This window comes from Oryzias latipes, chromosome 15, assembly GCF_053564925.1.
Source record: "Oryzias latipes strain Hd-rR chromosome 15, Olatipes_Hd-rR_3.1".
Classification (NCBI taxonomy): Eukaryota; Metazoa; Chordata; class Actinopteri; order Beloniformes; family Adrianichthyidae; genus Oryzias; species Oryzias latipes.
The window spans coordinates 12,922,368-12,949,702 of record NC_136251.1 but is presented as its reverse complement, the minus strand read 5'-3'; the positions used below and the strand labels follow the sequence as shown (position 1 = coordinate 12,949,702).

At 40.5% G+C, this 27,335-nt stretch overlaps 1 protein-coding gene across 8 annotated transcripts; it reads left to right on the top strand.

Moving 5' to 3' along the window:
* Window positions 1–103: 103 nt before the first annotated feature.
* On the top strand, window positions 104–27,211 carry arhgef33 (Rho guanine nucleotide exchange factor (GEF) 33). 8 transcript variants are annotated; one of them, XM_078931779.1, is made up of 18 exons: window positions 273–367; window positions 1,004–1,094; window positions 11,872–11,915; window positions 16,694–16,825; window positions 17,488–17,600; window positions 17,672–17,817; window positions 17,886–18,002; window positions 19,069–19,195; window positions 19,800–19,932; window positions 20,500–20,607; window positions 20,731–20,823; window positions 21,617–21,765; window positions 21,842–21,931; window positions 22,008–22,183; window positions 22,827–23,278; window positions 23,361–23,555; window positions 23,631–23,761; window positions 26,534–27,211. In XM_078931779.1, the coding sequence occupies exons 4-18, from the start codon at window positions 16,793–16,795 to the stop codon at window positions 26,658–26,660; spliced, it is 2,190 nt and encodes a 729-aa protein (XP_078787905.1). In that variant the 5' UTR covers window positions 273–367; window positions 1,004–1,094; window positions 11,872–11,915; window positions 16,694–16,792; the 3' UTR covers window positions 26,661–27,211. The 8 variants fall into 8 exon arrangements, with proteins under 8 accessions (XP_078787904.1, XP_078787903.1, XP_078787905.1 ...); XM_078931776.1 differs by lacking the exons at window positions 273–367; window positions 1,004–1,094 and adding an exon at window positions 5,036–5,224 and having other exon boundaries at window positions 17,675–17,817; window positions 26,537–27,211; XM_011484172.4 differs by lacking the exons at window positions 273–367; window positions 1,004–1,094 and adding an exon at window positions 5,036–5,224 and having other exon boundaries at window positions 17,675–17,817.
* The last annotated feature ends 124 nt before the right edge of the window (window positions 27,212–27,335 follow it).

Sequence of the window (27,335 nt, the reverse complement as noted above, 5' to 3'; positions counted from 1 at the left end):
TTCTTTACTATGGAAGCATTTTGTCTGAAATGACATTTTCTATCGTTATTACTCAAGTCTACCTCTGAGTGGCGTCATACTATTCCCTACTTACTACTGCTGTGAACCTGAATTCATCCATAGTTTATTTTCTGAAGCTGGGAAATGATGCTCTGCAGGCAACTGAGACCTTTCCTGCAGAATTTGAGCCTTATTGGAGAAGTTTTATGTTTTAGATCTGACTATGGCACAGAACTCGTATGCAGAGATTGTCAAATGTTATGTTTTGTGTTTACAGGATGAGATCAAACTTGATTACGAATACGAATATGACCAAGAAAATATGGAATTTCTGGACAAGTCGATGTGGAAATGAAGACACAGATAGGTTAGGGAGGAAAAAATGATGAAGACTCAGAGTGATGCAGCTTATCTGACAGTCACACATGAAAATAAAATATATTAGAGGATTGAAGAGTCAAAAATATGAGATAAAATTAAACAAAAGAACACTCGGGAGAACGCTATTTTCAAAAAGAGTCAATTTTAACAGGGTATGAATCTTCCAGCAGGAAGAATCCTATGGGTAGAGGAGAAAACATGGTTATTTAAAAAGAAATCTGTACTGAAATTACTGATAGAGATGAAACATTAGATGGACTCAGTTAACTCTCAGCAATGGATTGAAGCAAAGATAGTTTAAAAAAAAAACCAAAAAAACAATTTTACTACCAAAAAACTCTGCCAAAGGGCAAGAAAGCAGTGGGGAGAAAGTGTCCCATAAAGATGTAGCCACTGGTGGTCGTAACTGAAGAAAGACGTTTATCAAGAAGCTGAAGATCTTGTTCTTCTATTTGCTTCCTTTTCTTTTCCTTTGGTGTTCATTGCTGGTGAAGCTTCAAAGTTCATCACTGTTGCTGTAATGCTGTCTGGACACTTTTCAGATTCATTTAGCAGCTTTTCAGCTTCTTTTTCTATTCTATGGCTGAGGATTTTTCTTTTTTTTCTTTTCTTTTTTCTTCAGAACTCCTTTGGTGTTTTGGGCATGGCTGAAGGTTCAGATCCGGTCTGGTGAAGCTGATGCTACAACGAATTGTCTTCAAAACCTCATCCATGTCAGTGAGATTTCCTTTCTTTGAAACGTGTCCCATAACCTTTGAGACAGAGACATCAATGCATCCTTAAAGGAGATCTTTTTACACGTTGAAGCTCAGTTAGACCCCTTCTTGGTGCATGATTTCAAATTTTTAGAGTTCATTTGCTATGAAGCTTTGATTCCAGGACGTCTGGGCAAGTGTCCGCAAACATTTAGATTTGGATTTGATTTTGTTGTTTCGATCAATAAAAACATAAAATAATTAAAGAATGCAAACAAAAGGAAAATACATTATATCTCATAAGAAATTATATTGTACAATTTTTGTATGGATTTTATAAAATGATTTAAATAAACATATTCATTCCTAAAATAAAAATGATTTTCTGTCAATTCCTTGATGTAGCGGGGTTTACAGGGTTAATTTGTTTTAAAAAGTATTTTTTCCCCTGCTGTTTTATTCTTATTGCAACAACAAAATCACAACATTAATTTCAATATTTTAAAAAAGGCCCCCTGAAAATTAAATATTGTTTAAAGAAAATCAACCTGAGAAACAAGAATATATTAAGTAAACATGTAGAAACGGTTTATAAACATTTTCAACACAACAGTTTATTACAGTAAAGTATAAAAATATGATATTACTTTTAGTTACTGAGTGTTATTCAAACTTATAAAGCACTTTTCCTGCAAAAAAGTGCTCTACATAATAAAAATAAATAGTAAAATAAAATAAAAAGTTGTTAAAATAGCATTCATAACAAAAAATAAAAAACCAACATACACATCCCACAATCAATCTTTATTATTTACAAATTAATTAAAATCCAATTAAAACAGGTGGACAGGTAAAAACGGTGTAAAAAAGCTTTACTGAAACAGATGAGTCCTCCATTTTTTCTTGAAAACTTCCACAGTGGATGAAGCCCACGGCCTGTTCCACAGGGGGGCCCACGGTGCTGAAATGTGGCCAACATTTCAGTTTGGACTTTTGAGACCACCAGCAGGGCTTGAGGGCTCTGGGAGGGTCATAAACTAAAAGTAAATTTGATAAAAATGAGGGTCCAATTCCATGTAAACTTTTCTAAACTAATAAAAGAACCTTTAAATCGATCCTAAAACTGACTGGAAGCAAGTGCAAGATTTCACAATTGGGGTAAAATGCTTTTAGAAGTTATAACGTCCTGTAATTTGAATAACAGTTGACATTTGACTGTAAGATTTGAAACTTCCAGCTCTTGCAGTCACGTCACCCATGACTGCAGTTTCCCTGAACTCACTTATCTGCCAACAAGACAAGTTGTGTTTGTTTGTGTCCAGAGAGGAATAAGTGGCACATTCTCCCTCCACACGCTCACATGTAGCCACGCCGTCAGATGATGCGTGGGACTTGCATAACCTTCAAACGCAGGTTTGTTGTTGAGCGCTGGGAGCGGCTGAGACTAGAGAGAAGCCACGGCGACGGCCGCTGAAGGAAACCCAAGAAACCGTCACACTGATCCCCACACGTGGACTCACATCTGAGCACTGATTCAATCACAACCAATGGTGGATCGGAATTGGTTTCATTTCCACAGGCAGCGATTCTGGTCACATTATTTCTCCAAACTTTCAGTCATAATTAACTTATTGTTCTGCTTGTGAAATGTTTTGCCCTGAAGAGACTTCGGTGTTCAGCTGTGTTTTCAATGAAACCATGATTGCATAATCTAGTAAAGCTGTAGATACATTTGAATGTCCTCTTCTGCAGCCTGTAACCATAAACAGCATCTACACAAACCAGAATCACTTATTTCAGATAGGATTAGCAGTTTTCATTGCCTCCATGAAGACAGTGAGGACATGTTTCTTTCTTTTTTCCTGTCCGGAGCAGAAACAAATGCAGACCAGTATTAATGTTGGAATGAAGGCAAGATTAGCTTCCCGCTTTCACATCTTTAGCAGAAAAAGACTTTTCTGGGATGTTTGTGAGGTTCTGTGAAGATAAACCGAGGAAATGAGATGAAAAATAAACGATAGAAGATGTTTGTGATCAACGGTTGGTACGACTGCAGCTTTTCTGAACTCAGAACTTAAATCATAACCATAGAATGTATAGGAGAAATGGACTTAGTGACCCATCCCCGCCTCAAGAACCAAACAGGAAGTATCCGCTGGGTCCAAAAAAGCCAAAATCCCATTAAATTCTAATGAGAAATAAACATCTATTAGTCATTCTATTATTAAGTAAACCTATTCTTGCTCTGATACCGTTTTTAACATGTTCTAGATAATCTTCTTTTTTTTCATTATATTTTAACTTATAAGTTATAAACTAACCAATCAGATTCCTAAATAACAACCTGAGGTCTCACAATGAACGTTTGAAACGTCTGATTGACAGATTCTCCAGAGCCCGCTGTCAAGTGGTAGGGTTGTGGACTTCCAACAAGCTTACTCCTCATTGGCGAGAGTGGTTGCCATAGAATCTATACCTCAGACAGGCTCGGACCAATCACTGTTTACTGACGTCATCTGGCTCCACCATGGTGACGTTCTTATCGCAGAAAAATGGCTACTGAATTGGCTTGATTTCAATGAAGCCAGAAGTAAATAATTTTGTATGGGTGATGCCAAACTCATTATGTCTGGTGTCGTTCAGCCTGGAACTTCCGTTCGGGGTCCTTTCGACTGAAGGTAACGTCACACTACGGTAACCCAAATTGGACAAACTACGTGGCTTCGAGATCTGCTCGGGCTCTACATATTTTCATTTCACATTCCCTTTTGGAACCCAAAGTTATATTCCCTCATAAGTTGTGTCTGACAACATTATTTGTAATTTTTATAAAGAGATTTTGCCACAATCCGCTTGTTATTCCAGTTTAAGTTCAGCCGTGGCTGAAAATGTTGTTAGCACGGCTAAATGTTGCTCTTCCGAGTCCGTTCTGACAATAATAAAGCACTGGTGCACAGATTAAAAAAACTATAAGCGAACATGCATTCAATACTAATCATAACAATAATAAAGGCACGTTTAGAAGACAATCTCGCTTTATGTCGGAGCTCTGTTTGTATACAACAGACTTCATAATATTTTCTTCAATGGAAGTATTGTTATTTGTCCAGGCCAATCATTGTCTGACACGTCATCAAACCAACGTACAGCCAATCACATAATGTGACGTCAGCATTAGTCCGAGGACTCCGAAGGACCCCAAATGGAAGTTACAGGCCGAATGGTTATGGTAACTACACCGGTTCTCATACACAATCAGTTGTCATAACTCTGGTTCTGTCTGTGGTGGTCATTATATGAACAGTAAGCGGATGCATCAGAATGGAGCGAAGTGTGAAGGTTGTGGCTCGCCCAGTATATATTCTACGTCACATACAAGTTTTTTTGCAAACAGCAATTTTTGTCGGCTTCTAATTTACAAGGATTTAAATTAAGAAATGCTGAGAATTGCAATTTTTCTTTATAAATGCTACAAGAACATGTTAAAAACACCTTCATCCGAGTGGGTCTTCAAAAACGAAATAGCACACAAATGAGAGTGTTTGTTTTTGATGACAAGCTCATGTTACATCTTAGCTTACATTCCATTTGGCCAAGATAAAGGCAACTGTGAAGCGAAAAGAACTTTCTCCTTAGTTGTTCTCAGTACAGAAGAATTGGTTGAGCCCCGTTGACGAGAGGCCCAGAGAGGCTGAGGGTTGAATGAAGCAAGAGAACAAAAGAGGACAAAAAAACCCCAGAAAAGTTCTGAATTCTGGAGAACTCCATCTTAGCTTCCAGTTGTGCGCGGCAGAGCGAGTCCCCCTCATCAAGAAGCCGTCACGCCTGCTTAAATGTAATGACTCTACTGCAGTTTGTGGCTGCATGAAGAACAAATGTCTCTCTCTCCCCACTTCTGATCTTCAGCCTCTGTCCTTCCACTCCTGAGAAGACAAGGAGCTTTTTGTACACAGGGGAAAATCACAGGACTCACATGCTTTGGATGCGAGAAAGTGAGTGATCCCGGCAGAAGATAGACTCCCTCAGATCAGAGGGGCTCAGCTGAAGAGCAGACTGGAGAAGAAGCTCAGAAGTGTGTGGAGGGACTACGAGAAAAATGGAGAATGGTCAGATGGAATCGGCAGAGAAGACGGAGGAGATGCTGGAAGGTAAAAACTGCTGCAGGAGGAGGTGTTGTTCACATCTTTAGCTTCTCACTTTGTAGAAAAGAAGGAAAACAAAGTCTCGTGTGGTGTAGGGGATAATTATTTCCAAATAAAAGAGTTCAAACTCCTTTATCAAGCATAACTTCACTTATTTTTTGAAAATTCTTGGATTTATCATTTTTAATTAAAAAAGTGTCTAAAACTCTATTTTAGTTTGTTAAAACAACACAAATCAAGATGTTTTAAATCAATTTATAATATAAAAGCTTTAAAAATATTCAGATAAATACATAATTCTGTGTTTAGAAATGTTTTAAGTACTATATCTTTTTAAATAAATAAATAAATGTAACCGTATGTTTAGTCTTGTTTGTTTGCCATTATTTTGCCCGTAGCAGTTCAAACGATGTCTTTCTTATTCTGCATCTGAGCGGCTGTTTGGACAAGAATTCCTTTGTGCCGTTAAAAAACGATAAAGGGCTGCTGAGGGGAATAAGTCATAAAAAAAGATTAAGTAAAGTTTCAATTTGATTAATCCTCTTTTGTTAATTTACCTGGAGGTCAAGCACTACTTTTGTCTCTTCCTCCTGATGAAAGTTCATACTGCATTGTTGAGGCTGGATCAAACCTGTTGTTCTGTGAACCTTTGCTGAATGTTTTGATTTATGAGATCTAAAGACCCACTCCAATGAAACGTTTTTGGTGTTTTAAACATATTCTGGTGGCATTTTTCCGATGATGGAGGACTTATACAAGGAGAATTAAGCTTTGAAAGTTAAGCTAACAGGAGCAGATTGAGAATTTGTCTGCAGCAGTTATTTGTGTCTCACAGCTGTTTACTTGAGGAGGGGGTTGCCTAACCTTTATATGAGAAACCATAGATTTTGTATGAGAACAGGAATAGACTTTTAGAGAGAAATTAACGGCTATTACTCAGTCTTTCTATTTGTCAGAATAATTGTTCTTTGCTCTGATATTCTTTTTGTAACATCTTGATGAGCCTATTTTTTAATTTTTTTTCCATATTGCAACCTATTCAAGTTATAAACTGACCAATCAGATGCCTCTCTAGAAGTAGGTGGTTTCTAGTCAAACGTTCGAAGCGTTTGATTGACAGATTTTGTGTAGACAGATTTCAAGTGGTAAGGATGTGGCCTTCTGACAAGCTCACTCCTGACTGGTGGGAGTGGTTGCCATAGAAACATCGACGCAGACCAACTTGGACCAATCACTACTTACTGATCTGGCTCCAACATGACGACGGCATCTGTATCGCGAAAAATGACGACTGAACAGACTTAATTTTGTCAGAGCTTGTTTTATGGGTGATATCACCCACTCACTCACTCAGTCCAGTCCTCATCTACAGTCGATGTGAAAAATGTATTAGCTGGTTTGAATGCTAAACTCCAGGCAAGGACATGGTTGGATTGTGGATTTTACATTTTCTGTTTATACTTTGACCTTTTATGTTAACGGTTTGCCTTCATAGCTTTAAATTAGTTTGGTTTGATCCCTTGTGCTTGTATTCATTTATCTATGGCATTCATTTATCTGAAGTTCCTGGTGGGTTTCCTTCACGCAATCTGTTCAAGTCCCACTCTGATCATCTTTTGATCTACTGTCAAAGTGTTCCCAGTCGTCTTTTTAAATTATGATTAGGCTGGTTTTAGCCAAAACAAAAAAAAAACTGCATTGTTTCAGGACAGCTTCTGCAGTAGTTCATGAGAAATTCGACTCTTGAGTTGGGAGTTTTTTTTTAATTGAAGCAAACATTTAACAAACAATCACGGTATGTCTGTCAATGACAACAACATCAATGCTGAGATGAAGGAAGACAAAAAACAAATACGAAAACAAATATTGCTTGAAAAAATCCTCCTCTAACTGCTCTTGGGTTGGGAGTGTGACTGTTGGCGAGGAGCCCGCATCCACTTCCCATCATCCATCTGTTTACGTGTTCTCCTGCTAGATTACAGCCAATCCTAACTTTAGCAATGTAACAAAAATGGCTAGCAATATTGGAGCTATCCAGCGTACAGTTTTGAGTAAAATACCAGCTGAGATGAAGAAAACAATTGTGTGTAAGTGGCTGGATCACAGTGGATTCGAAGCAGGAAGCTTGTGGCCTACCCAGCATATGTTCTATGTCACAAATACAATATTTTTTAAAACTGCCTTTGAAACATGGAGGAAGAAGTGCAAAGCATACATCGTGACATGGGGTCGTCTTTGCTGTAGAAAAACACACAATCTGTCTATTAACCCTTGTGCTATTTTAGATGACCCCACCCTTACTTTGACGTGTTCTCCCTACCATGACAAAGGTGGATAAAGGTGGAAAGATTTCATGTAATCCATGGACACCAGTGAAGATCACAAACCATTGAAGAAAAAAGGTTCAGAGCACTGTCTAGTGGGTCTAGATGACCCAACTCTCAATGCTACAGTGCCTAGGATAGCACAAGGGTTAAAGGAAAGTTGACACTGTTGGTTCCTTTGGACTCAAATTCTCCCTTTGTTCTTTTTTCTGCCAGCAGTTCTGCAACATTATGCAAAATAATTTGTGTCCGATGCGTATCTGACTTGACCCTCTGCAGTTTTGACAGCAGCCTTGACGTGCTGTGACATTTCCACCACAAACAGAAGCCTTGTTCTGGATTGAAACCTCATCGCGGTCCCCCAAGCTGCACCACTTTTGAACAAAGACCCCACAAAACACCACAAACAGAAACTCAAGAGATCTGAAATGTCTTCAAATGAGGCTCTGGCTCCATCACAATGTCATAAAACCAGTTCTGTCCCTGTGCTTCAGCACATGTTGAACTTTCACATGACCGCTGTCCTGAATTTGACTTGTGAAGCATGAAACTCTGTTATGAGCCTTGCGGATTGATCTCCACAGGAAGAGCATCTATCAGTTTATCTGTTCCTACTTTCATTGCTGAGACCTGGTGCAGCTCTAGATTTTACATCCAATCAAGCAAAAAGACTCGACTCTGGACGAAACCGTCACACATACAGTTCTTCTATGCTGATGATGCTGCAGCAGGTTTTGATGGACCTAACAAGTTTTCATGTGTTTTGTGTCCATGGAGAAGTCTCATCATGATGGTCCCCCGAAGGAACCCATCTTACCTACCTCCTTACCAGTTTATCAGCTTTCTCAGCATTCCACCTGATGCTTATCCTGCATCGTGTGTTCAGCCGTTCAGAGCCTGGAATTTTGAGACCTGGATAGTCGACCATAAGTGGGACATGGATGGCGGGAAATCAACCAAGGTAGAGGGATGGAAAATGCTGCCCCAGGAGGATCAGGAGTTTCCTTTAAAGGTCCATCCAGACCTTTCCTGATTCTCTATCATTCCTGCACACAGAAACTACACCACTCATGATCTGCTCTACATGGATACATCTTTTATTTGATTTTCTAAATTTGCTCAGAGGTTAGTAGAAAATGAAGTTGTTTAGAAATGGATAGCAGGAAAAGATTTATACCAAGTCGGCCAATCGTATTTATTGTAGTCTAAGTCATCAAGGTACAATCAGATCAAACAGGTGCAGTATTCATTTGGGTCAGGAAATGGCCTTCAGTTGTCCAATTGGACGTCTCAGTTTTCTCTCGGTACTCTGGGTTCCTCCTATTGTTCAAAAACATGGTTCATAGGTACTTGATGACTCCAAAGTGCCACTTGATGTGTGTGATGTAGTGTGTGATAGGCTGATGACTTGTCCGGGGTGTATACTGCCTTCCCCCAACAGTAGCCAGGATAGGCAGCAGCCCCATGACTCCAAAAGGGGCACAGCAGGTTAAAAAGATTGATGAATGGATGGATGGATGGATGGATGGATGGATGGATGGATGGATGGATTTGCAGAGATAAACTTGTGCTAAAATCTCTGTAGAAGTTTGCACCGTAACATTCACAAAATGTAGCTTTATTTCAAGTGAAGTTTCTTGATAATATTCCAAAACCTTGTGCAACCTGCGGCAGCCCAGACATGCCAGTTTTTGTGTATAAAGGGTTCCAAAATCCCTTTACTTCTTTCCTAAAAAGGATATTATTCAAGTTTTTGAATTATTTTTTTATTTATTTTGTTTGTAAAGCCTGATAGGCCATCGATCATTTAATGTGACTTTGGTCTGTGGAGTTCAGGTACTTTGTGTGATGACCACAGATCCATCTGCATTGTTTCTCTGTTTAATGACATCATGCAACCCTGAAGATCTTCATTGGGAATTCAGTATTTTCAAAAGTTAGAAAAGAATAATATGAATAAACAATGAATACATAAGATAGAATTAAAAAATGGTTAGGCAAAAAGTTCAAAGCAAAAGTCAAGAGTTTTTTTGAATAAAAAATCTTTCATTTCCATGACTCCTCAGAGGTCAAATCAGTTCTTCTCCCTCTTGGTTTTTTCCTTCTGCAAAAGGAAGCTTTCATGTTTTAAAGTGTGATGGTTGGCAGTCAGTTTTACTCTTCTGGAGAAAGTGTGGAAAATCGTTTTGATCCAGTTTGCATTCCTCCTTCATGGTTCATGACTCAGTTAGGAACTTTACGATGACCCAAATATTGGAACCAATTAGTACAATTCTATCGTACTGCTGATTCTGCCTGAAAAACTTAAGCCCAATTCTCATCCAAATACTGGTGTAGTTCTTTTACTAAAAAGTTTAAACGGCTTCAAACAAGCTCTAATCATCTCTGACCCACTTCCTCTGCTGTTAACCCTTGTGCTATCCTAGGCACTTTAACATTGGGAGTTGGGTCATCTAGACCCACTAGACAGTGAGCTAAACCTTTTTTCTTCAATGATTTGTGATCTTCACTGGTGAAATCCTTTTCATCTTTATCCACCTTTGTCATGGTAGGGAGAACAGGTCAATATAAAGATCAGGGGCCTCATTTATAAAGCTTTGCGTAGGATTTGCGTCAGAAATGGCGTACGGATGAAACATGGGACGTGCGTACGCAAAGAAATATTCGGATTTATAAAACCGTGCGCATGCACATCCTACGCATCTTTCTCTTAATAAATCACAATCAATTCTAAATGCAGCGCAGCTTTTTGCGGCTTCATGACACGCCCATAGTTGCCCATAAATAGTCCGTGAAACGCCCACAAATGAATATTCATTGATTGCGGAACCATGGCGAACACCGAGAGGAAATCAAAAAAACGTAACTTCACTCAATGTGAAGTAAAAGTTATCGTTGGCGAGGTGGAAAAAATGAGAAAAGTGTTGTTTGGAGGGCACAGTGTGGGCATTACTAATGCCAAAAAGGCACGTGAGCGGCAAACTGTGGCGGACGCTGTAAATGCTGTAGCCTCACAACCATTCGAGGTTGTGAGGCTACAGCGCTCCATGGGGGGGCGGGGGGGACACCGGAGCGCCAGATGCATGCGCCGGGGGGACCGGAGCGCCAGATGCACCGGGTGACACGCGTGGTTCCTCCGAGTGCTCCTCTGTAACGCCGGGCCCAAAAGCCCGCAGAGGTCCAACAGGACGGCTGGAGGAAGTCAGAACCGGCTCATAAGCCAGTCGTCCTCATTTGCCAGCAAGTCTTCTTGCTGTCTAAAGATGCGTTCACTCCGAATTCTTCCATTTGCCACATCTTCTAAGAGCGTAAGATCAGCCATTGTGCGTCATTACGCATTGTGATGGGGCATTTTATTTCCATCCATTTAATTGCATCTGACAAGCTACAGATGTCGGTAATAATCCACGTGGAAATGGGAAATTGATCTGCGCAAATGTAATTTCTTGTTGCTTTCTGAATGGTTGAGACATACGCCATACATTGTTTTATCAAAAATAAAACAAACTAAAGGCATATGCATGAATACCATAATTCCATAGCTTATGAAGAAATGTTTTAATATGAAAACAACTTTCCCCAGTGGATAATTAGTACGTCCGTCCGTCTGTCCGTCCGCACGCCCACACCTTTGTCTGCTCCGCCAGACGGACACACTGACGAGAATATCAGTTTTGTACATTATTTCGTTCTGTTAACTATATTATTTATGAGGATGAATTGCACAACATGCCAATATTGCAGAACATATTTCACTTTTCTTTTTCCAAATAAGTGTTCATTTGAATTTCATTGTAATTTTCGTTTGATGTTTTTTGTTTGTTTCACTGCTGATCGATCAAACGGGTGTTCGTGTAGGCTGTTAATTGTAAGACTTGCTTTGTGAAGTCTTCATGTTATTTCTGAGAGGCAGGATTGTCACTTTCACTTTCACGTGTTTCTTCCATCTGCCGACGGTGTCGCCGTTTCTCATTTCACCCGTTTTTGTGCGTACGCCTGGGTCAGTGCTTGCGTGAAGGACCGCACATTTTCCCGTCAAGTTTGCTTTTTATAAATCTCAACTATTGCGTAGAGAGTGGCGTACGCCTTCTTTTGTGCGTACGCAACGTTTATAAATGAGGCCCCTGGACCCTTTAGGATAGCACAAGGGTTAATCCTCCTCTAACTGAAGATCGTCTTTATTTCATGTGTCGCCACTTAATTAGTAAATGTGGAAACTTCTAAAATTATAACTTGTTCATGTCAGATGATTTTATTGCTTCTCTTTCTGATTTAATTTAATTGCTGTTTGAATAAACATACTTTTCTCAAACGTTTTTTCTTTTCTAGAAATAAACCAAACTGTGGAAGGACCAACTCTGGAGCCCAGTCAGGTAAATCACAGCCTGGTTCACCCTGTAACCATAGAAACACAACAAACTCTGCTCTTTCAGTGCATCTCCTACTTCAGGCTTCACCAGGTAGAAGTTAAGGAACATTATCAAAGATTATCTGTCCAGATACAGACGTTTATGGTTAAACCTGGAACAATTGCTGACTGAATTCAGGGGGGTATTCCAAAAAGCAGGTTATGCTATTTACCACGGTAAGTTTGAGGGAAAGGAAGCGGATAACCACAGCTTTCAGTTCCCAAAAAGGAGGTATGTTTCAAGGGATGTCAAGTTGCCATAGCAATTCATGCTCTGAACACAACCTGGTCTGGAGCAGGTTTAGTTGAAGGTAAGTTTGTTTTCAGAGAGGATAAGCAGCATGACGTGTCCATTTGAACATGATTTAGTGGATAAATAAGCTCAGATAATACTTTTTCCACCATGAGAGGGTGATAAGACCACATATGGATGTTAGAAGGATAAACCTTTTTACTTTGATCTAACTTAATTATTTGCTTTAGTTAAGATAAATCTTTTTTTTAGTTCAGTCATCTTAAAAATAACATGTAGTTATCAGTTGGTTTTCTTTCATTCAAATTAATTCAATCAAGTAGGTGTCACTTTGGTGTTGCTGTTAGATTGGCAGCGCGAGGAATTGTGGGATACCATTCCCTTTGCCTGTCTGGACGGATTCGGGTTTAAGTGTGGGTTTTTGACCAAATGTGTTTAGTTGTTTTACTGTGTTTTGCCGAGTTATTTTGTCCAGTGTTTAATTCTTTCTGCACCACGAGTTAGAGGGAGGGAGAGGATGATGAGTTTATTTAGCACCAATTCTGCTTGGTTATGTGACAAGAACTGAAATTAATGTCAGAACCATGATAAGTTTGAATTATGTCTCAGGCGGCCCCTGATAATAATTGAATGTATGATCATATATCCCTATTGTTTCATTCGTTTATTGTTATAAAAACGAGTATATCTTCAGGCTCAAACTTAGACATATAAGAGTTCAAGAATTATAATAAATTAATATGGAAAAACATTTAATTGAATTGGAGTAATATGACATTTAGTTAGATTAATATGTAAATTTGAGATGTATAAACAATTATTGAGTTGGATAGACATAAGGAATTAGGTTGAATAAATTTAACTCAATTACTTGTTACCAATTGAAGTAATTAATTTAAGTTGGATAAGTTATACATATATGCGTCACATGAAAATGGAAATGAGATAGAAACTCGTGCGTTTACTTTGTCTGTTCTTTTTCTCCAAGTAGAAACTCTTTTTTTTTTTTTGACTAACCCTGGTTTCCTATGAGCTAGTCCTACATTCAGCCAACTGAGCCATCAATTAGACACAGATACTCTTCCTACTTTAATGGCTTTGTTCAGCAGTGTTTTGCAGTTTAATGTTCTTTGTGCTCCGCTTGTTCCCCAAATTTTGCCTTGTTCAAATATTTCTAGTTACATAAAAGCTGCTGATGTCACGTTTTGAACTCAAGAATTATATTGTTTAATTTAAAAAATCCATCCTTCTGGATTAATTTGATGAGAAATCCTCTTCTTCACTTTTTACCAGTGTGCGAGCCACATGCTATAAAGTTTGCCTTTAATCCGTTTAGTTAAAACTATTAGCAAATATTTTTATGAAAAAGAATATTTTTAGGACTTGTCAAACCAACCAAAGTGACAGATTCTTCACTCCCTAACAAACATCCAGGCTTTTCTAATGTCGCCGTGTCTGAAACGATGAAAGTCCAGCTGCTTGCTTTGGAGGATCACACATGTGACTTAGGTCTCTCAGACTGTTCGAAACTGCAGCCTCCAGGTGTTCAGATGGGCCGCAGCCCTGCTAACCTTCAGAGTAGACCAAGAACCAAAGGCAAACAAGACAGACGCGCCTTTGAGGCAGCAGCCTGATGCTTTTCACATGACTGAGAGGAACAGCAGGAGATGGAGAGATAAGAGGAGAGAGAAATGCTCAGCCACGTTCCCATGAACTGATCCAGTTATCTTCCATAAATTCAATCAGCAAAACATGAGAACATTGAGAATGTAAGAGCAGAGAGGAAGAAGGCAAAGGCAGCAAACACAGAGGTGTGTGAGAGGAAACTTGAACAGCAAAAACACAAAACTCCAAGGAAGCAAATGTGCTGAAACCATGACATCTGACCCATGAGGTGAAGTCATGTGAAATGATCCAGCTCCACGAAAAATAAACATTTCAACAACCAGGAACAAATAAAGAGTGGAAACACATCGAACAGCAATCCAGAAAACAGAAATCTAACTAAATTCATCAAAGTCATATTTGTTTTTTGGAACATTTGGGTTTTTATTCTGCCCTTCCTTGTACATCAAATGGTTTATTTTTGACAATTTATTCCCTACAAAATGTATTTACTCCATAGCATTTGAAAACCAACTCCTTTTGAAATAAAAAATGTCAAGGGTTGATCAGATAGCCCCTTGTGTCTCACTTAATTAAACATTAAAAATTTGACACAAGACACAACAACTTCAATCAAACTTGCACATGTGTGTGAAGAGTCCATCCAAAATGTGACATCAAGTCAGTTTCTCTTAGAGACATCTAGAGACACAGTTCTTCAAATGCATCTCAAAGGTTTGCGTTATTAAATCGATTTTCCAGACGCAAAACTGCTTAATGGTTGTTCTCCATACAACAATTCCCTGTTGAGTTTCTGAAAATTCTCATTCCTCCATGTGGTGTTGTCTTAAAGTAAAGACATGGAATCTGAAATACATCATCGGGGTCTATATGGTCTAAATTCATCATGAAGATGCTTACAAATGTGGTTAATTGTTGTAAGAAAAAAGACAATGAGTCCAGATGCCAATGCTTCAACTTTTTTTTATTGTTTTCAAAATTTGAACAATTTGAACACAAAAACATTTTAACAATTTAAACATCAAGTAGCAAAAAGATGCCAACCCCCCACCCCCAACCCACCCCTTCAACTTAAGACAGCTATCCAAGTAATATTATTTTAAAAATACATTTAAAAAAAAGGAATGCAGGGAATCAATACAAGAACGTGAACTTTTTTTTTTCACCTCCGGGATCAAATAAAATAATTTCACAGGTGTTTCAGTCAACAATGCCTCAACTTTAAGACATCCCTTTATTTATTAGTTTATTTATTCATTTTAATTTGTTTTGTTTTCACCTTTCCTATACCGCAGCTGAGCAAACAGATCATAGGCCTCTTGTGTTGGACAGATGCTACTGTTACAATAGGGGCTTGGGCTTGTGGAGCTTTGGACACAGGAGGAGTATATTTGCATAAACCCCTTTTGTATTTGAAGCTAAACTTGTTTATGTTAATTTTTTGTGTTTGAATTTCTTCTTGGATCGGACGATCGGGGGGGGGGGGGGGGGGGGGCATAGGTACAAGAAAGGAAAAGGAGGGTAAAGTGAACTCAGTTGGGAATAAATTATCAGAATAAATCATCAGAATATATCTGATGGTCAGACAACATGCAGACACGGGTAAACATGTCCTCAGATAAACAGAGATGTGAGTGTAGTGAGTGGTTCATTTACCTTAATGACTCCATATTAAAGAACATGAAAAATAACTGGAAAAGAACTGAAACAAGAACTTTACGGAAATGTCGCAAAAATACATTTCATCATCCCCAAAAATAAAAATTAAGGCAGCGAGCGGCGTTTTGTGATCTGGAGGGGCTGCCCGCCCTCGTCACCCACCTTTGATCTGATCTCACTGGGTAAGCTGCTGTTACATGAGCCTTATGCCCTCCCTCTGCTCCAGCCACCTTTGTCAGAGACAAGTTCATGAAATAACACTTTTCTGTTGGTTTTAGCTCCGTAGAACTATTTTATTTTAAACAGATCCGTTTCATTTTTAGAAAAATTGGCAAAGTAAACTTTTGGATTTCCTCGGCAAGCGAAATTTTTTGTTAATTATGCCCACATTCCTAATGTCTTCATATTGTATGTCATATTGTTTTGATCAGCTTGAGGCAATGATTTGTGTATTCAATTTTCAAGATGGAAACGCTACTTTTGCGAGCTCGCTGTGCGAACGCCTTTAAAAATCTACTACTTCTATGTCCAACATTTTTTCCCCAAGTAGCTTCTCAATGATGTTTGTGGAGATTGGAGGCGACAGATTTGGTATCCCTGGGAAGAGTTTAAATTTGTATTGTAAAATTTAAGATGGCGGACTCTTCCCAAAGGTCAACAAAACTTGGGTTGTGATTGTAGACTTAAGCTGGCAGCAAGTGTGAGAAATTATGTGAAGATGACTCCAACAAAAGTTTTTTTTTCCCATTTCATAGGAACAACTGAAAATCGCCAAATTTCATATTTTGCAACAAAATAGCCGCCAAGCCATAGATCCCGTGGCCATCCCAGAATAATTTCCAGATTTCTTTTGGTTATCCCTGACACGTATGTCTTTTTGGAGCCCCATAGGAGATTTTTCCCCATTTGTTTTTGTTGTTTTTTTCTTGTGCTGTGATGTCATCATTTTTTGAGGAGGGGGGTGTCTTTCACTATGCCTGAAATTCATTTTCACAAGGTACTAGGTGAATTTTTGAGTATGTGGTGGGGTTGACATTTTTGCCCAAAGAAAGAAAGAAGAATTGCGAGACCAGTCTGGTCCTTCCAGACAAGGACTGCTGTGGGACATAAACACTTGGACACTGAGAATGGCACGCTTTATGTTTGCAACAAAGCTTTTTTTTTGTTTGCCTTTTCAAAACTTACACTTGCTTCCTGTGCAACAGCTGCAGGGCCTGCTGTTGGAGCTGCGCGAGCTGCGCAGGAGGGACCACGATTTGGAGGAGAAGCTGCAGGCCCATCAGACAGACGCTGACGATAAGATAATGAGCCTGAAGAACTCCCTCAACACTTTCAAGGTGCTGCCGAGTCGTGCCGACACACACGAGACTCCCATAAAAAACCCACCGCACACGCATTCTATTCCTGGAGGAGAGCAGCAGCCTCTGCAACACAATTTAGAGCATCTGACTGGAACCAAACTAATCAAATTTTCTGACCCAGAAAGAAGTTCTTTTTTTCGTGGTCTCCATTTTCTGATGCTTTAAAGACCTGCTCCAAATGAAAATTGTGTGTGTGTGTGTGTGTTTAACATGTTCTTGTTTTTCTGATTATGGAGAAAAAAAAGCCTAAAATTTCCTTTCTAAGTATTTCTTTATTCAAATAGTTTTTAATCAGGAGCAGATGGAAAAAATGAGGGGCTGTTATCTAGTGGGAGAGAGTGTAAACACAGAGCTCTCAGCAACAAAGAAGGGGGGGGGGTGTGGGATTTCTTTGTGAAAATCGTCCCGGCCACAACTGTGACGTGACTTTCTAATGAATTCCTGTTGCTCTGCCGAAACTATGTCCTAGAAAACGACATTTTTTTAAAAGATTTGGGCTTGAATGTCATAATCATAATTAAAGGTAATAGATCAAAAGATGATGGGTGTGGGTCTTTAGTTTGGTTTTATAGAACAGAGTCTCTGGCTGTTCTGAAGAGGAAGAGGTGGTCTTATCTATGTTTGACTGTACCTGACAGGAGGAGCTGGGTGTGGCGCTGTTCCACATTAAGGAAGTCTCCAGCAGACAGAGGGACACGCAGAGGCAGGTGGAAGTTCTGCAGTCAGAGCACGTCATCGCTCTTCCTCACAGGTACGGCTGATGCCACAGGTATGACCCACCTAAAGCTTAGAGGCCAGAGACAAACACTTTCCCAAATGCAGCAGGAAGAGCTCCAGGGCGGATGTGCTGACCGCAGCTGACCAGCACATCTGTACGCCCGGCCAATCAGAGCTCAGCGTGTTCCAGCACTCGTTCCCCACTCTGCCGCTCAGCGAGTCTCCACAGAGGAGCACAAGCTCCACACAGAGTGAGTGTCGGCATCCACTGTCCGAAGAAGTGATGGAGCTGCCGGTTAACCTGGTGTTTCTGCTGCAGCCTCCACCTCTGAACAGGAGGCGCAGCACCAGAGGAGCTGCTCCTCTAGGTCTCCTGTGTGGGAAGAGAGGAGCAGCAGGGATGAGACGGACGTCCAGGAGAGTCCGCCTGAGAACAGTGAGAGATTCCCACACACAGCATCGAAACAACAGCTGCTTTAAACCCAAAGAAAAGCTCTGAGGTTCAAACTTACAGTATGAGTAAATGTACGGAGGCCCGGACTGACAAAATCAGTCCTGCAACCATCTATTTGACAAAAACAACATTTACACCAAACATTTTTTCTAAAGTATTGCTTTTACCAAAGAGCACATTACACCATTGTTTTTTTAAACCTTTTTTTTTACACATTTAATGCTCCTTCTTCAGCTAATTTCCCCCAAATTCTCTTAAATTTAGGGTGTTTTTAAGTTCATTATTTCTTATTTTTTTCCCCTTTATTTTAAATTTGCTGTAAATTTAATTTGTTTACGCTCAGAACAATACATTTAATTTCCTTTTACACTGTCATTGTTCACTATTATTGATTTTATTTTCCGCTGTTCTAAACTTGTCTTTTGAAAATAATTCCTCATTCAGAGATTCTTTTTTCAATGTTTCATTATCCTAGTCTTATTTTGTTTAGGGAGATGTATTTTCTCCTTCCGGTTTTTGCAATGAGCAGGGGTTTATTTTTTTTGTTTATTTATCTTCATCCCCTTGTCTTTATCTAAATCAGGGGTCAGCAGCCTGTTGCTCGGCGACACATGTGGTCCTTTTACCCCTCCATTATGGCTCTGGGCTATAGAATATAAAAGTTCTTTATTTTTAAAAGTAAAACTTTTTTCGCACTTCTGGGTGAATCAAGCAAAGCAAAACACAAGTCCTAATGTATTCAACCCGTTTGCAACAGTTAAAGCATGCAGTATAGAATGTATCACTCCGCCAGGCTATTGACTCCAACAGTCCATCAAGAGGTTCAGCTTCCCAGTTTACCAAAGTCATACTACTAAAACATCTTGACAGATTTTTGAGAGAACTTTGGTTTGAGGTGAGTCAGCACGACCAGAAGTCAAACACAAGGTGCACCAACTTAGGTTTACAAACGCATAGCTGTGATGCACCAACAACAGTAGATGAACTGTGTATTTTCTCTAAAAAGTGCTGTCATCAAACCACCTACTACATTTCGGGTTGTGTGCAGGTAAGAGGCAGAGGGCGGCTCTGGAGCTGCTGGAGTCTGAGCGATTCTACGTCTCTCATCTGTCACTCCTGCTGAAAGCTAACATCTCCTTCAACGGCTCCGAGGCTCTGGCCTCCAAGGACAAACGGTGAGGCGTCGTGTCACAAATGAGAAAAACAGCCGTCATCTTCATCACCAGTTTGCAGATTTCTGTTGAAGTGTTCAGGTGTTTGTTCAGAGACCAGCTGCTGAAGATCAGTCGGGAAATACTGGATTTAAAACTGTTTCCCCATAATACAGCGCTGAGGGGAAGACGTTCTAAAACACAACGTTTGTATTTTTACTGTCGCTCACATTTAAGGTGGACTCTCAGTGAGTCCAGAGTGAACTCGTCAGCCTGAATCCTGAAGAACATCCATGCTACAAACCTCCAGATTCCACATGGGGCTTCTTATCTAATTTAGGAGATTTCAGTCAAGGACAACAGGAAATGGATAAATCAAATAAGCAGACTATTAACACTGGACAGAAAAATGCTCTTTTAAACGGGACTCTGCTTGTTAACTCAATCAGTGCTGGGCTTTCTCGCACGTGCTACAAATGATCTCACTGAAACAACCGAGCTGAACTCTGACCGGCCAGTTAACGTGGTCATGGCGTCCGAGACTAAGGGACTCGGAACACTTGTCCCCCCCATGAGGCTGATAATTCCTTGTTTTGTTTGTTGTGTTTCTCATCTGCCCCCTCCTCAGTCCGTTTCCCAGCTCCTTAAGATTCCTGATCCAGCAGCACCTTGAGCTCCTCCACACACTCCAGGAGCGAGTGCTCAAGTGTCAGTGGAAAGGCATCATGGGAGATGTATTTATGAGACTCACCAGCAAGGAGGTAAGACGTGGAAAGTTTTAGTCTTGTGCTTCTGCTTCCTGGTCACGGCGGCCTCCTGCTTTGGTTGGGATCCGACCTTTGACCTCATACAGGTCCTGAAGTCCAGTTTGGACTCTTTACCCTGAATCATGCAAACTCAGAGCTTCATGGATTCAACAGGCCTCCTGCTTTTTCAAGCATTTTTCTCGTGTTGTCGCTGTTTTTTTAAACTAGGGTACAACATTTATCAAAACTATTGTGCAGTTTTATTCCAAACTGCAGATTTTTACATTTTATTTGATGCAACATATGATTAGAAATCATTTCCAACTTTAAATGGGTGTTGTATTGCATCATCTCCATCCATCTTCAGGACCGCGGTAAAAAGATAAGTTCATTCAAGTTTCCAAAAAACAGAAAATACGAAAAAAAATTAACAACAGAACTTCCCTCCGGGTAATAATAACAATTTAAGCTTCACGACAGACTCTAGAACACAAAGATGTGGGGACACATGGACCATCTCTGACATAAAATGGGACTTGAACATGATTTGATCCAAAAAAATGAAGGTTTTCTCTGTTTCAGAGTGATTTCCTGGACTTCTACGTGTCGTACCTGAAGGAACTTCCAGACTGTCTGTCCGTCGTCACCATGCTGGCCTCCAGCTCCTCCAAGTCTTCGGCTTTTTTGGAGGTGATTCCAACTTTGCAGAGAACCCCAAACACAATAATTGTAAGATGCTGCTACCTGGAAGCCTCCATCTGCTGCTCTCATCTGTTCATGTTCTCCACCTACACTCCAATTGGCCACCACTAGAGTGACATCATAGGAGACGAGTCCAAACCCTCCCTTCACACGTTGCTCCTTCAGCCTGTCCAGAGGATCCCAGAATACCTGCTGCTGCTCCAGGTGACACTGGTTTTCAAAACAATTTTGCCAAAAAAAAACGTTGGAGTCGCATCCGTCTTTATATTCTCCTCATGTGAAGCCTTTCTGGAGCTGAGGGTTAAACTGCCACCTTTAGCTCAAAAGACCAAACTGCTATTGGAATTCATGTAACCCTTGTGCTATCCTAGGCACTTTAACATTGGGAGTTGGGTCATCTAGACCCACTAGACAGTGCGCTGAACCTTTTTTCTTCAATGATTTGTGATCTTCACTGGTGTCCATGGATTACATGAAATCTTTCCACCTTTATCCACCTTTGTCATGGTAGGGAGAACACGTCAATGGAAGGGTGGGGTCATCTAAGATAGCACAAGGGTTAAACAAATTAGGATATTCTATAAATTTTCAATCGAACCACAGAGGTTATAAATATCACATGAAACATATCAATTTTATACTTGCACAGATGAAAAATTAGTGGTCCTATATTAAAGCCGTGGGGTGCTCCATTTGTTAGTGGTAATCAGTCCATTCAGGATTCCAAATGGTTTGTTTTCTTGGTAGTTTTTTTTATTTCCAGATGTGGTGAAATGTTTGGTTCTTGTCAAGTTTTGATCCATTTATGTTCCAGAGCAGCAACAAACTCAAAATAAATGATTAACTCATTGAAAAGTTGAGGTGGATGGTTAATTGTTTTGTTTTGATACATAATTTAGGAAAATGTTCGGAAAATATTCTGGCCCTTTTTATTTGCCTTAACCATATTCATCTCCCTGATTTCTGGATTTTTCTATGACTTTTTCTTTGGATGCAGGGCCTGCTGAGACAGACGGACGCCGAGCATCCAGACTACTACCTGCTGGTGGTTTGCATCCAGCAGTTCCGGGCCTTCACGGCGCAGTATCATCACCTGCTGCAGCACAACCAGGAGCTGCTGCTGCTCAACCGGAAGGAGGTGAAGAGGTCAGGAGACATACACAACGCTTTCTCCCAGAAGGAGACTATGAGGAGTCTGAATTGAGCTGTGCGCCACCAACAGGTCTACCATGAAACAGCTGTTAAAGACAGTGGAGAGCGGGATCCAAACCAACAACATCTGCTCCCCGTACCCAGGCAGCGGTGCAATGTTGTGAGTGTTAATTCCGCTCTTCCAACTGGATGATGTCTGCTTCCAGATCTGCTCAAACCAGATGCGCTCCCCACAGAGAGCACGCCAACATGGTCCGGCGCAGGAAGCAGTGTCTGCTGGAGCAGATCCAGGCCCACACTTTCCAGAACTGGGACTGCGACCAGGATTCGGAAAACCGCTACGACACAGAGTGGCCGGCCCAGCTGCCTTTCTTCGGCTCCGATCCAGATTCCCGGAACCAGAAACAGACAGGTCAAAAAGGGATGGAGACACAAGCAGGACACATATACTCCACATTAATACACACACGCACACACCCACACACGTGCGGAAAATATTGTAAAGTTTGGCCCATCAGGAGATTCAAGTTTGACCAAAGTCCCCACAAAATCCCCGGTGGAGGCCGACATGGCCATGATCTGCATCTTTGAGTAAATTCATGCTCATCCTGAAATAAACAATAACAAAAAACAAGACACACATATAGAGGCCAGAGGATTTCAAAATAAAAGACAGACTTGCAGAATTTGCCACCTAAGTTAAAATCTCAGTAATTGTAAAATTATAAATTGAATTATCAAATTCATAATTTGTTTATACATTTGAGTGCATAAAGTAATTTTTAATGAAAATTTCTGTGCAATTTGTTTATTTATTAAAAAAACTAAATAAATTAACTGAAAGCTTTATTTAATAATAAAAAAGACGAATTACAAAAATTAAACATGTGGAGAGCTTGTTTTTTTTTAACTAACTTTTGTTTACAAGTTCTAATAAAAAATTGGACCGATTTATATTTGGAATTTTATATTTTTTATCCATTAAAAAAAATCAGATGTCACAAAAAAGTGATTTAAGGGAATGATTTTTGCAAACGTTAACCTTTGACCTCCAGGCCTCGGCAGCATCCCAGAGGCTGAAATGTCTGCATCAGGCCAGCACCACCTTCCATCCAGAACTGCAGAGTTGCGTCAGGTTCAGCCCGGCTCGGCTCTGGCCGATGCGCTCGGGGAGTTCCTCCTCCCTCCAGACCCCCCAGGGATGGAAAATCTCTACGATGAGGACGGAGGGTCCCTTCAGGATGCTCCTCTGTTTGACCGCTGCTCCTCCGCCTCCTCCGACTCCTCCATCGACATTGCATTTGTGAAATGCCCCAAAGGCCCTTCGGCGTTGCATCACACCATCGCAACAAACGCTCCCACAAACCGCAACGTCTTCGGCAACGGCGGAAAACAAGGTAACGGTGTCAGCAAACCAGCCAGCAGGGGCTGCGTTTCCCCTGATGAAGCTGTGATGACGCGTCGCAATCTGCACCGCCCCCTTCAGGCCAGCCAGCGCAAGAGCAAGGTAAGCCTGTTTATTGGAACTCCTTAGATAAAGTTTCAGTGCAGAAACATTCACTTGTTTTGGTTTCTTCTCTGTGGTCCAGTCACTGAATGGCCTGCAGATGGAGAACACGGTGAGTCTGGACACTGGACTGTCTGTGGCAATAGGCAGCCACGCCAAGCTGGAGCGTCAGGGCAGTAAGGGCAGCAAAGGATGCTCCACTCCATCACACAAAATCCACACTCCGCTCAGTAACGCCGATAAACAGAGCGCCGACCTTCACGGACTGCTCAGCATTGTGAGTTCATGAGAGCATTCTGGGATTTGCAAACCGTTAAAAAAATGTAAGCGGAGCTGTGCTGAATCCCACCAGGACTCCAGTCTTCAGTCATGGGGGGATGAATCCAAGTGGAGGATGGAGGAGAACCACACCTCCTTCAGTGAGAGGAGTCGCAAGGACAAGGGAGGCTTCAGGAGCTCTTTCAAGAAACTCTTCAAGAAAAAGTAAGAACATCAGAGGAAGCTGGAGAAAAACAGAGTAAAGCAGTGAGGGTCAGAAATGAGCTCACGTCAGGTTCCTGGGTAACTTCTTCTAGAACATTGCACTTGAACCATTGACCAGGAAGTACCCGCTGGTTCAAAGAAGCCAAAATCCCACAGACTTCCACAGAGAAATAAACAGCTGTAACTCAGTCATTACATTAGTCAGAATAACCGTTCTTGCTCTGATACCTGTTTTTCTTGATAATCTTCTTTTGTTTCATGATGTTTTTTCTGTAGTGAAACTTATTCAAGTTATTAACTGGCCAATCAGAGGCCTCAATTAAATGTTAAGCTCACACTTTTCTCTGGACGGCACAATCATGGCAGAACCAAAGACTGAAGCTGAGGCAGGCCAAAAGCTGACATCATCCTGCTGAGGATTACATTACAGACTGCAAGCACTATGTGAACCAACATGAAGAATAATGACAGAAAAATACAAGATGCTTTCCTTTGCAGTTGATTGAATGATTTATTCATTAAACACCAGTATTTCAGCCTTTCAGCTATCGAGCTCTGCTGCTTTTTCACTCCTTCAGAACTGTGATCAGTCAGGCAGCAGTTATCCTGACGATGATGCCGCTTATGAGCCGGGTTACAAACAATTTGTGAGAAAAGCACACAAAAGAGTGTTTGTTTGTCAGCGATTCTGCAAATTGTCCCTTTTAAAAAGATGGCAAATGGTAAATGGCGTATACTTATATAGCGCCTTTCTTCCTACAAGGACAAAGCGCTTTACAGTCACAGACTCATTCACCCAGTCACACACACATTCAGACACTGGTCTGCAATGTGTAACATAGAAACACATGAACTGTAAAAGACCAAATATAAACAAGGAATCCATCAGTCACATTGTTTGATTTTTCAAGAATTTATTTGTATAATGGTGTGTAAAATAAATATTTGGTCAATAACTAAAGTTTACTTCAATACTTTAACCCTGGTTATTAATGACAGAGGTCAAAGGTTTCCTGTAGGTCTATTTTGGTCCATTCTTTCCTGCAGATCTTCTCTAGGGCAGTGATGTTTTGGGGCTGTTGCTAGGCAAAATGGACTTTAAACTCCATCAACAGAGCAGAGCAGACTAGTTAGACCACTCCGGAACCTTGAAATGCTTTTCTACAGAGATGCTCCTTCGTTGCCATGGTGATGTGTTTGGGATCATTCCTGCTGGAATATCGGCCATGTTTCCTCCTCAGTGCTCTCGCTGATGGAAGGTTTTTTCCCAAAATGGCTCCATTTATCTGTTCCGTAATACAGATCAGTCCTCCTGTCCTCTTTGCAGAAAAGCAGCCCCAACCATTATGTTTCCACCACCATGCTTCACAGTTGCTATGGTGTTTCAGGAATCCAACTCAGTATTTTTCGTGGCGTTTATATCGCAAAGTTTCATGTTGGTCTCATTTGATTACATGACCTTCTTCCAAGCTTAAAGAAGAAATAACAGGACAGATTCTTGGGGGGAAATACATATTTTCTCACTATTGTACAAATAAATCCTTTAAAGCTGCTGAAAGAAAGTGCTTTCTGCAGACTAAAAACAATTCAATTCAATTCAATTCAGTCTTATTTGTATAGCCCAAATTCACAATAACAGTTGTCTCGATGGGCTTCGTATCGGTAATTGAAAAAGTGAAACATGAAATCAAAAGGATCATGAATACATAGAATTCAATAGGAAAATACTAAAATGAACTAACAAACTGACTAAGCTAAACTGGACATCCCTGCCCTTAGACCCCCTTCGGAAAAACTCCTAAAAAAAACGGATTCCTGAAAATACGAAGGAACCCTAAGGGGTGCCCACATGAAGGAGGGATCCTCCCCCAGGACGGACAGGCGATTTACCTGAACTCTTAGAGAAGAACTAACTTATCTAACTCTACAACTACATATTTAAAGTCCAGCAGACGAGCTTCATCCAGCCGGAGTTGGGGGGACAGTCAGGGGCGCGAGTCGGGCCGGAGACAGGATCCACAGCCAGGTGTAGGAGCAGGAGCAGAGATGAGGTACTCGGTCAGGTACAGAGCAGAGACGAGCCAGAGATGAGCCAGAGGCAGGAGGCACACAGCCAGGTGTAGAAGCAGTACCCATCCCTCCAGGAGGGGAGAGGGAAAGAGGGACAGTACATGAATCGCACTGCACCAAACAGAGGGAACTAAATTATGAATAATAATCAAGAATAGAGAAGAGAAGGAGGATAGAAGTAGATGAGAAAAGAGGACAGAACCCCAGTGCACCATAGTTACCCCAGCTTCAACTTCTAGCAGCCTACTAAAAACAATTTGTTATTGTTATTAATTTCAATTTAACACATTAACATTAAGTTAAATAATCTCTGAATACTAACTAGTCTGATAATAAGCCAGTCCAAAGAGGAATGTTTTCAGTCTAACTTTGAATGTAGAAACTGAGTCGGCCTCTCTAACATGAGCTGGGAGCTTATTCCATAAAACAGGGGCTTGGTGGCTAAACCCTCTACCTCCAAATGTACTTTTATTAACACAAACTTCTTTAGGTAAAGATGTTAGCACAGAGTGATAACACAAATAAAGTTACAGTGACTCTTGTGTCTGTGGATAAATAAAGACTTTCCCCCATCAAAAAGACTAAAAACATTTTAATAAGCATGAATTAAACACTGTTAGTCGACTTTTATGGTTGTATTCTTTAGAAATGTTCTCAGTTCATTCAATATGTGATATATTTCACCTTCTTTCCTCTTCCAAGCAGGTCAGGTGACGAGAAGAAAGTGGGAGAAAAAACACCGGAACATCAAAGCAGCGGTGAACACGACACACCGGGGAAAAATCCCAAACTGATCCACCTTGAGATCAACCGCGGCACGGCGGTCTGACGTCCTCCTGCGCCACGGAGCAGCTAAAACGCTGAGTCACTCCAGGTTTCCTCCAAGCATGTAAAAAATGTTTGCAGCCTTCAAACTGAGAGAAAGCACTTAAGATGTAACCAAAAAAAGCAATGATTTTCCTTTATTTATACATTTATACTTGCGTTTTCTTCACAACTAACACATTTCCCAGTCTCTGCTCTTCAAACTGGACTTTGTCTGCAAGATCTCAGGAAACACAAGGTTTCTACTTGAATTCCTGTTACTGATACACAACACTTAAGTTAAGGAAATGCCGATGAAAATGTATTCTGGATTTAGAGTTTGAAAAAAGGACTAAAGCAAAAGATGCATAAACTTCTCCTTTGTGTTAATGAAACAGGAAATTAGACGCCTGAACTCATGTTTTTGTTTTCCTGTCAAAAAAAACCTTTACAATTTTATAGTAACCTTCAAAACTTCTCTCTACTTACGATGTTTATAGTTTTTACCAGCTTCTTTCCTGATTCACATGTATAAAATACTGAAAAGGACTTGATAAAAATAAATGCAGAAACAAATTCATGTCTTTATTATTACATTCATGTATGAACTTCTGCCTTTTTTTGTCAAAAAAAAGTGTGTCAGTCATGATTCTGCGAGTTGTCCCCCTCAAAGATGAGGATGGTCTGTAATGTTCATTAT